This window comes from Musa acuminata, chromosome BXJ3-4, assembly GCF_036884655.1.
Source record: "Musa acuminata AAA Group cultivar baxijiao chromosome BXJ3-4, Cavendish_Baxijiao_AAA, whole genome shotgun sequence".
Classification (NCBI taxonomy): Eukaryota; Viridiplantae; Streptophyta; class Magnoliopsida; order Zingiberales; family Musaceae; genus Musa; species Musa acuminata.
The window spans coordinates 36,082,524-36,093,729 of NC_088352.1; the positions used below are offsets into that span (position 1 = coordinate 36,082,524).

Consider the following 11,206-nt stretch of genomic DNA (forward strand, 5'->3'; position numbering starts at 1 on the left):
ATTCCTCCCTCATGACATGATTGGAACATATATTTTATATTTATTTTTATTGACAAAAATCATCTAATTATCCTATCTTGTAATCTTTCTTTGTTTATATATTTCATACACAATATCAACTAAAATTAAAGATTCTCAGTTCTTTCCATGATTATAATTGCTTTACTGTTCATTATAATGATTTTTTAGATGCTTCAGTTATTCATAATAGTAAGTTCGGGAAGACAATAGCAATATATATATATATATATATATATATTCAAATTGTGTTTAGGAACAAATAAACTTAATCAAGAAAGAAAATATATGGGTACATTTTTATTTTAATTTGTATATTCCAGAAGTACTTCCACTATTCTTGAAAAAAGTTTTAAATATAAATTTTATTAAATTAATTTAAAAGAAAAAAGCTTTCACCTTTATATATATATATATATATATATATATATATATATATATATATATATATATATATATATATATATATCTATATATATATATATATATATATATGGTAATCTTACAATTAACTAAAATTGGAGTCACCAATGGTATTCCGTTTTTCTTTTCTTTTCTTATATAAATTATAATTCTGAAAATTAAGGGAAAATTATAAATTTCTTACTATCTTCTTTTAATTTTTTTTCTTAATAACACCAAACATATTTTTGAAAACAAAAAGCACAAACCAAAATGAATTACTTGAAAATGATTTCATGGGTTGACGTCTATAAATGGCGCGCGGTTTGCGTAACAATATAAAACCCCCTCAGCTTCGGCTTCTTCTTCTTCTTCTTCTTCCATCTCTTCCTCTCACTTGCTCGTGGTAACCCTGTTCTTGAATCGATCACTGTCCTCCTTCGGCTTCATCTCTTGAGCTCCATCATCAAATCGCGGAGTAGACTGTCACGTGAAGAGAAGATCCATCTCTCCTCGCCTAGTTCCTCATGGGTCGGAGGCCGATGAGTAGGTCCAGGCAAGGCCGCGGGGCAATGTCGTCCCGCGGTGGCCGGATACCGAGCCGCCCGCTGGCGGCGAATGCGGAGGCCCTCAAACGGAACGTTGATTGCTTCTACTTCATCGCATCCCCGACTACGTGCACGAAGGTGCTTTTCCCCTTTTCCTGTTTTCTTGTTTCTTTCTTTAATGTGCGTGTGGGGTGGGGGCGGGGGGGGGGGGGGGTTTGGGGATTGGTGCTTCAGGGTTTGCATCTTCTTCTCAGATGTTTCTTCTATCGGAATTTGTTTGGCTTCCGCTAAAATCTCTTTTGATTTTTTCTTAATGAATATGCAATTTGTAGGGTTTCTGATATGTGAAAATAAAAGGGGTTCAAGTGTGGATAGAATTAAACCGGATTTCAAAAATCAATTCACTTTTACCTTTTTTTTTCTTGAATCACAAATGGTTGGTAAAAAGAATCAGAACACAATTGACACAAGAGGCAAATGAACTTTCTGTAAAGCGATTTCGGCCATGCTATGTTCCTCTGGTCTGTTACATTTTGTCTTTTAGATTGAAGAATAGAACTGAAATGTGCTTTATATTCTCAATTATGAACTATTACTATATGTATGCATATGCCATGCTTATAAAAATGTTTGATGTAAATAGTTGCAAATGGGTGTGAAGTTGTAATTAATGATGATGAGATGCATCAACATACACCTCTTGGTAAAAGAAAGCCTAGTTGTTCATTATTTCTGCTTTTGTTGTCATTTCTTGTTCTATTCCTTGAACTTGCCAAAACAAAAATTCCTAGCTTCTATTTGATCAGTTATATTGAATTATATGTTTTGCATGTTTCACAAGATAATTGATCGGTATGCTCCTTCCACTGTTTAGTAGTCCGAGCATTAGATTTGTTTAACTTGTTCTTACTTATTTCAGTTCAGTTTTCATTTGTAATGTATTGATCTTCTGAACCAAACCAAACCAATTCGTGTTAAAAACTGGATAACTTGAATTGAATTTGCAATTTGGTTGGTTCGGTTTGCACACCAGTAGTAATAACTTCCTAAAAGAGGCAAGTGATTAGGGCTTCCTTTTTCATTCAAACACTAGGCCTGTTCTTGTAAGGGGCCTAGAATTATATATTTTATTGATAACACCGAATGCAAATTGAGTTTATTCTAGACATTATTATTCTCATTCAACCACTAATGATATTGGCTCAGAAGAAAAATTCTGGTTTGGTTTTCTGGCTTGCATTTCACAGAACCACATCAAAACCAAGGAAGTTTGAAAAAAGAAAGACTGATCAAACCAAACCAATCCCTCGAAGAGATGAACCAAATTAATAAAATAGAAACAGTTCAGTATGGTAACTCGGTTTTAACTAGATGAACCAAATTAATCAAATAGAAACAGTTCAGTGTGGTAACTCGGTTTTAACTAAATACTGCTTGCTTGCTTTAAAATCCTAGAAAATATTTGGATAAATTTTTTTTTGTTGAAAAAAATAGCTTAGTAAAATGCTATTATTGTTGAATGAGTTTCCTTAGAATTTGATGTTTTTTTAGTGTCAAAAAGAGTCTAAAAAAACATTGCTAGTTTGGTTTTATTGAAATATTATTTTAAATATAGATGACCTGATAGGATAACTATTTTTTTCTTTTAGCCTAAACCATTATCTCGAAATACTTAAGCTAAGGTTAGCTTATAAAGCCAATCTAAATCTTACATCGATTATTTGTTTCAACTTTGCATATATATATATATATATATATATATATATATATATTGCCATGCTATACTTGCACATCTATGGTGTCTGCAAATTTTGTTTTACGCAAATATTTTTTATTATCTTTAAACAATCTATTAAAGCTGTTTCTTATACAGGGAAGTAAATGTGAGTATCGTCACAGCGAGGGTGCCAGGTTTAACCCCAAGGATTGCTTGCACTGGCTAAAGGGAAACTGCTTGAATCCAAGGTGTACTTTCCGTCATCGAGTGAGTCGCTTGTTAATTACTGAATGCACGTTTAGCAGTCCACGTAATTGCATGCGTCATCACAGCTTCTTGTTTGATCGCATTAGAAATTTTGAGCACTTCAGTCGTTCTTTCTATAGGCGGATGATGGAAATTACTTTTTCCTTATATTATCTTATGGTGGCAATAATCTTGTGAATGTCTCGCTGGATGGTATGCCAATGTTTTCATTCAAGCATTTGAACTAACATAATCATAACCTTTGGCTCGCAGCTTGTTGTGATCTGATATAATTCTGGTTTATTGACGGATGTTTAGTTGGAGACCTAATATTATTATTTTTTATTGTTTTTGTAGCCACTTGAATCGCTGTTTGGAAATCCCAGGGCCATGGCAGTGCTTGCTGAACCTTCATCGTCAACAGCAGTTCAAGTTGCAGATCGTCCACCTCCTAATAATATTAACAGGAATACTACTCCCTGCTATTTTTTCATGAAGGGGAAATGCTTAAAAGGTGATGAATGTCCTTTCAGACATGGAGTTGGTACTCCATTAGACCTTCACAAGGACCAGCAAAGCACTCCTAGTGTAAGTGCTGTCAAAGCTGGCCAGTGTCGGTTTCAGTCCATGGAGGAGGCCCTTGAGTATTTTAAGAAGGATAAAGAGCTCAAGGGTGAGTCTTCTCATGATCGTATAGAGGATTCTGATTTCTTCCGAGATGTAGACGAGTGTGCTGCGGCATGGCTTCAACGTGGAAGGACTTTGGATTTTCCAGATCAATGTAATGACCCCCAGTCAGATCATCAACGGGAGAAAGATCAGCACACTGAGAACAGGGAGTCTGAAATGTACGGGAGCTTACACGGGCGGGAACAGCAAAAGACCTCCTTCGAGTGGACTTTGGACAGATCAATGCTCGAGAAAGGAAAATTGAGGGAGGAGAGCTATGATGAGTTAGCTGATGAACCAGTTCCAAGATCGGAGACAGATCAGCACAGGGGCTTGCACGGACGGGATGAGAAGCTTTTGGAGGGACCATCAATGCGGACGAAAAGCAAGCCGAGGGAGGAGAGCAATGATGAGTTGGATCCCTGTGATCTCCGCCATCAGTTACCGAGAGTAAGAAGACCAAAAGATTCCGGACGGGTTAGCGATCCTGATGATCGTGGCAGTCATCGATATGTTCATGATGATAGTTCTCATGCTCAGCATTCACAGTGGGATCGCCAGTCTCTCGGAAGGGGAAGATCCAAAAGTATAATATCTCTGCCTACCAAATCTTCACCAGATCGACCTACTGGCTGGCCGTCTGCGATAGACACAGACAGAGAAAGGAAAAGAAGAAGATTATCGCCAGCCATGCTGATGAACGATCAGGAAAGCTGCGCAAGGTTGGATGCGGATTCAAGCTCCGGTGCAAAGAGGACATCTGGTGGACGGACAGCGGGAAAAGATGTTGCTTACCCTTCAGATTTTCCAGGCCCAAAGAGTCTTGCTGAGCTTAGAGGTGCAAAAGCTTCTCAGACCTCCTACGACGAGAAAAGATTAAGTTCCAGCGAAACTGCAGATCATCAGGAATATGGATCCTCCCTCTCTTTCGAAGGCCCACTGCCATTGAGTGTCATTCTCCAGAGGAAAAGAGAGGCTGCACCTGATAAGAGTGCGATCTCAAGCAATGGGGAAGGAGATAATCAAGGAGGTGCAGATGATCATGTTTGGGATCCTGCCGAGGATGGTGGGAATGTCCCTGAAGCATCCAAGGGTACGACGGTTGATGAAGAGGAAGAAGTGGGTAGGATCGCTAAGGAATTACTTGATGGTGAAGATGAAGTGGTTAATTATGAGGAGGCAGCTGAAGGCAAAGATAATGAATACGAGGTGGATGAAGATGACTTTGCCAAGATGGTTGGAGACCTATTGGTCTGAAAACAAGGTTGGCTGTTGCGTCATACATGTCTACGGAAGACTGTTATGGTGCTGCCGACAGAGGAAGCCTTTACTTATTTCCATATGGGCACTCAATTAGAGAAGCCCAAGATGGGAAATTGGAAGCTTATGGTGCATTTTTTGAAAAATTGACCTGTATGAGGTTAATAGGAAACTGGATTCTTTTGTGAACTCGGATTGCATTAGGCTGACTGACAGATTGCTCAATGTTTATTTAGTTTATACCTTTGACTATTCAAGATGGGGGGTAAAATTTCATTGGGGGTCAAATGTTCCCCTTCAAAAGTCAAAACATCACTGATGCTCTTCTAAAAGTTGATGAAACTTCATGAGTTTCCCTTCAATTTGAAATTACTGGAGGGTATATTTGAAAATTTCTTGTTTTATATGAAAGTATGATGGCTTGGTTGGTTATCATGATAGTGCATATACAATGTTTTTTCATATATTTTGAAAAGGTATATATATATATATATATATATATATATATATATATATATATATATATATATATATGATTAGTTAAATAATATCTCAAGAATGATCCAAGTCTCTGCACTGATTTGCATCCAATATTAATTTGATCAACTGAAAATAGTTTATACCAACTCGACTTTATCAAAGAGATCTTAAAAATACATATCAGACCATTATGACTGATACCAAGTGGATTAAGGGAGGATGGACAATCTTTTTTAGCATGATAATAATAGAATACTATTAGTCTAAGATCTAAAATTTTAAAAATAAGATGAATTTTTATTTTTTAAAAAAAAACTATACTGATCTTCTCAAAAAGATCTTGAACTCAAACACTAGACTTATTTATCATCGTCTTGGGTTATTTAGTATTATAAACCTCTACAAAAGCTAGATATCACATGCCTAATATAAGTAAGATAAGATTATCTTATCTTATCATATTCATATTTGTTTGATTTATTAAAACTCTATATCCTATCCTAATCAAACTATCCAAAACTCAATATTAACTAAATAAAACTCTTAAAAATATATTATATTAAACTTTACAAGGCTATTGATTCAGGTTGTATCTATAATGAGATCTTTATCGCCCATCCTCATTATAGACTCTCTTCTAAAATATTGTCGAGTGATTGGAATAAGTATTAGATTATATGGTCCTATTTAATTAGGTAAGATGTATTATATATATGATTGGATTTTGATTATGATTATCGATCAATAAAAAATAACTCTAATTATAGTAAGATTCCTTAGGATATGACATTAATGGAAGGGACTCTTCTAATTATTTATCCTAAACCCTATGCTCTCATCTATAAAAAGATATGACATCTCAAGAACATCTCAAGGACTTAATTGGACTAATGTGGTGAAAGGGATACGAGTGATTGAAATAAGTGTTAGATTATATGGTCCTATTTAATTATGTAAGATGTATTATATATATGATTAGATTTTGATTATGATTATCGATCAATAAAAAAGAACTCTAATTATAATAAGATTCCTTAGGATATGACATTAATGGGAGGGACTCTTCTAATTATTTATCCTAAACCCTATGCTCTCATCTATAAAAAGATATGACATCTCACGGACTTAACACGAATACGTAGATATGTAACTTATTGAGAAATTATAAATCTTCTTTTATCTCCTCTTTGTCCTTAATCTATTGCTCATAACGATCCGCTTTTTTCTTTCTTGTGCATATTCACGATACATGTAGATCACCACATGTTACTTTAGAGGTACCATTTTGATTATCATGTTAAAATGGAATGTACATTTTATTTTTGATTTATAATATTTGAAAGCTTCAATTCAGTCATATTGGAAAACTTGCCATAAGCTAATCATCACGATACTTGAGATGATTCGAATCAAGATAATCGAGATAATCCATATATAATGAGATTCATTGATCAGACTTAATAAGTTATTTTATCCCAACATCAACAACATTCTTGAGGAGAATAAGACATTTCATCAATTGAATACCTGCTTGCAATTGAATATGCAAGGGAGATGATAAGTTTGAAGTTACTAGGACGAGGAAATATAAAAGAACAATTAATATTACTTATCATACTAGCAATGGTAAGGAATGAGACTTAATTGGTATTCTTTGCAATATCTTGTTTAAATTATTTATGAAAGAACGTGGAGATGGAAATAGATAAATATTATTAGAGAGACACTTTCTTAGATGTATTTAATCATTTCCTTAATCCTTTCGATTGCAAGATATGACCAGTTAACAATCATAAACCACTTGAGCCTCTTGATATTTCTAAAAAAAATATGAATGATAGCAAAAATTTAGGAGAAGTCCTCTTGAGCCATTAAAAGGTCCTAACCTAAAATTATAGAATATCGTAATTACTTGCAATCTTTGCCACTAGCCTGATCAAAATAAAAAATAATATAGGAAAAAGACAAGTATCTTAAGTAATAACATAGGCTAAATGTTTTGTCACTGAAGCATAACTACTTGTTGAACATTCTACTAGTGAGACACAAGTGATTATTTTTTATCCAACCTAATAGGTAAGTGCTCTGCTATATAGTGCAGGCTGGACTCCATAGTAGACATCAATGCTTACTCAACATCCTCCGATATCCAGAAATAAAGTATAGGTCACTTAGATAAAACATGTCTATAACTATTTAGAACATATTTAGAACATGTGAACTATCTAGAAACTACCTATGAATCAATTCTATCTGAATATATTAGGATTGTCTTTGTGTCTACTTCAACATATAGCGTTAATGCAAAGGTCTAGATTCCTATCTCCATAAGGATTTCGATCATTCTTGGTGATCACGCTTTTGTTGTTATTATTCCTCGCTCCATAAGGTTCTTTCTCGTCATATAACTTCTGCTTGTTCGACTTCTGTTTTGTAGGGGAAAAACTATTATAGTAAAATAATTTTTTTTCTTCTTTATATATCAAAATGAGTTTCTTATCAAAATAAGTTTTTTATCAAAATACCAACTTGTTATCAAGTGTAAATATTAATCAGAGAAGCATAAATAATAGAACAATGAATTAATCATAAAGTGAGACACCAAATTTTTTACATGAAAAACCCAATGCAGAAAAAATCATGGGACCATAGTCAATTTCAAACTTCTGATAATAATAACATATTTACAATAAATCTTCTAGGAATAATCAGATGATCATAATAACATCAAGAATATATTTCTTGACTCAATAATAATATATCATCATCACCGTAAATGGATTTCATCAAGGAAAAAATTTAAATCTTACAAGTGAGTATAACAGGAAAATACCTTAGAGAAGATAAACTGCATATCAATACCGTTAAGATTGTATAACTTATTACAAGAATTTTTCACGTAATATTTGGATCAAAACTGATAAAAATTTAACATCACCTAACAAAAACCTAAAAATTGTAACTTTTTCTCCCTGTTGTTCCTTTTCTCAGTGTCGCCGTGGTTAGATTTGAACACAATGCGCAAATCAATTAGTCCAAGCCGGCTGGACCAACATGTTCCTAGTTCTTTTCTTTTGGATTCTCGATTTTGGAAGATTTCGTGTGTTTTGATAAGGTGAGACCTATTGAATGGCGTAAACCATGCCAATTTACCTTTGTTGGTCGGTTCTTATGCCGATCGCCACCTATTGAGTTGGATAAAGCTTTCACGGTGAAGTTTTGGAAAACCTCTTCTCCTCCTCTTGTTATAGATATGGAGATGAATCATTTTTCCATCTGAGGACGATGCTTTATTATTTCTTACAGAGGCCCCTTGGACTATTGGTGGTGAAGCTATCCATATAATTCCTTGGCATCCTGATTTCCAACCTTTGCAGGAAACAGTTCGATCTTCCCCGGTATCGGTGCAGTTTCCGGGTTTACCTTTCGTGGATTGGAATCGCGAAGGTTTGTCGAAGATTAACTATGTTACTGATTGTCCTATTAAAATCAATCTATCTTCATACGGAGTATCCATGCAGCCAGCGGACGACTGCTTGTTCATAGCTCTGTTTTCCCCTTCTCCCCATCATCACAACAGGACCGTAAACATCGCTCCGGACACCCTCAGTTGCTACTATCCAACAACTCCATCTCTGTGATAGGTGCAGAGCTCAGCTTCTCCTGTTTCTCCTGCTGCTCCAAGGTCTCGCATACTGGAGCATTCTTCGTCTCCGGAAGCCAAATCGTCGTTAGCCCACCGAAAATGGAGAGTCCACCGAATATGAGGAAGGAAATCCATGGGCTCAATCGCCCCAAAGACACCAGATGAGGTGCTATCGCTGCACCCAACATCAGCGACTGCCGAAGCTTGGAGACGGCCAAGTTTCTCACGTTGGCAGGGAACAGCTCGACGCAGTAGACGTACAAAACGTCGAAGACCGTCGAGGCGGCCATGAATCCAACAGACTCCGCGCTCAGCTGCGCGAAGTTGCCTCCTCTCGTCGTCGGCTTCTTGGTGAACAGAATGCAGAGGATGCACGACACGCCGGCCACGAACGCCGAGGACGAGAAGAGGGTGCGGCGGTTCGCGAAGCTCAGGAACACGCTACCTATAAAGACCGCCGGGATCTCCATCAACGCGTTCACGCCGACGGTGAAGTAGAGATTGAAGTTGAGATTTTCGACGTTGAGCTGAAAACCGTAGTAGACGAACCCGACGGCGAAGCCGGTGACCATGATCGTGGCTATCCTTCGTGTCGCCCATCTTGATGACCATAAACTCTCAGGTTTGGTGGCGCTACCGGCGTTAGTGTCAATGGGATTGGAGATCGCTAAGTTCCCAGGTAGCTTATTCCCATTGAGTTTGGCAAACTTGGTCAAGACATCGAGCGCTTCTCCGGTTCTTCCTTTGACCGCGAGCCATCTTGGAGACTCTGAGACGAAGGGGATAATTAAGATGGAGTAAACGAGGGGTAGAAGGGAGATGACCTTGTAAATGGTCCTCCATGAGGTCCTCGCCGGGTACGCGACGAGCGGAAGCGATAGGAAGCCGATGGTGAAGAAGAAGAAGCCGTACTGGCCGACTTGACCCCTCCACTTCCTTCCCACGGTCTCGGTGGCGAGGACGAGGCAACAGATACCGATCCCGGAGCGAGCAAAGCCATTAGAGAAGCGCAGGAGCGCGTACACCCAGATGTTTGGGGCGAGGGAGGTTAGGAAGGCAGTGATGGAGGTCAAGAGGCACGAAAGGAAGACCGTCTTCTTGCGGCCGAGGTAGGAGTCAGCGAGTCGGCCATGAACTGCTGATCCTACAAAGCCACAAGCAAGAGTCCATGTCAAGAAGGACATGTTTCATGGTTCCAAGCCTCAAATACACATCAAGGATTAACATGCATTATTGTTATACTGATTCTGAATCTTCATACGAGTGGCTGTCACTAAAAGATGTAGAGATGTATTGCTCGATCTTGATGAACAGTGACAAAAATCAATAAAGGAGGTTGTTCCCTTTACACAAAAGCCATTATAATAGACAATAAAAGGCTATAACATTGTTACTTTTATCTGTAAATAACATAGAGGACTAGTCCTACAGTGTTATTCTCTCTCAAAAATGGTTCTTGCAGCAATAATAGATTGAACACAAGGGATGAAGCTTAACGAGTCTTATGTGCTCCGTTCATAGGAAGCTGATCCCCTGCTTGATCTAGCGTTTATGCATTGCTTGGCCATAGTAATCTGATAACAAGGCATACCAAAGAGTGAACCGAGGAAGAAGAAGGATGCAGGAATCCCAGCTCTGAACCTTCGATCGCACACGAGGCCCCATTCTGCTATGATGGAGGTTTTGTTCCCTCCGACCCACTCCCAGGCACAACGATCGAGGCCGCACATACCGTCCGAGGAGCTCGACGAAGAGCACGAAGAAGAAGAAGAAGAAGAAGAAGAAGAAGATGTGCATCTCCAAGCAGGTTGGGCGTCGCTGAATATGGTGATCAGTGTGTTCTGTGCGTCGAACATCCATGCGAGGGAGACGAGGAAGACGTGCACCAGTTGAGCGAAGCCCAGGGACCCCACGTGCTCTTCGATGGCCTCCTCCACGGTGAGCTCCAACCTCGGAGCCGAACGGGCTTCGGGTTCACGCTCACCGGACTGGACTACCAGTTCTTGGAACTCGTCCATGGATGATGATGATGATGATGATGCTTCTGCTGCTGCTGACAAGACGCCTTTTAAAAGGCACTCGAAAGAGCTGCGTCATGAAGCAACGGACAGAAGGCATAGATATCGCCACCTTATGCTGTCTTTTCTCCGTCCCATACGTTTCTTTCAGGTCGTTCGAACCACACTCGCCACCTTTTCCCCTCGAAGTGGCTCTTGACGT

The 11,206-nt window shown here is 38.1% G+C and overlaps 2 protein-coding genes across 2 annotated transcripts; one reads left to right on the forward strand and one right to left on the reverse strand.

Annotated features, from left to right (window-relative positions):
• The first annotated feature begins 3,321 nt into the window (after positions 1 to 3,321).
• On the forward strand, positions 3,322 to 4,857 carry LOC135636412 (zinc finger CCCH domain-containing protein 32-like). Its single transcript, XM_065148099.1, has one exon. The coding sequence runs from the start codon at positions 3,322 to 3,324 to the stop codon at positions 4,855 to 4,857; it is 1,536 nt and encodes a 511-aa protein (XP_065004171.1).
• A 3,332-nt stretch (positions 4,858 to 8,189) lies between these two features.
• Positions 8,190 to 11,206, reverse strand: LOC135636088 (organic cation/carnitine transporter 1-like). Its single transcript, XM_065147638.1, has 2 exons — positions 10,578 to 11,206; positions 8,190 to 10,130 (listed from the first exon to the last, which is right to left on the reverse strand). Exons 1-2 carry the CDS (start codon positions 11,002 to 11,004, stop codon positions 8,947 to 8,949), a joined length of 1,611 nt encoding a protein of 536 aa, XP_065003710.1. The 5' UTR covers positions 11,005 to 11,206; the 3' UTR covers positions 8,190 to 8,946.

Bases quoted from the DNA above. Each gene is read 5' to 3' on its own strand.
- LOC135636412 (XM_065148099.1), top strand. From the start codon at position 3,322: ATGGCAGTGCTTGCTGAACCTTCATCGTCAACAGCAGTTCAAGTTGCA.
- LOC135636088 (XM_065147638.1), bottom strand. From the start codon at position 11,004: ATGGACGAGTTCCAAGAACTGGTAGTCCAGTCCGGTGAGCGTGAACCC. The intron at 10,131-10,577 runs GTATGCCTTGTT...GTGGCTTTGTAG, and splicing joins CTTCCTCGGTTCACTCTTTG to GATCAGCAGTTCATGGCCGA.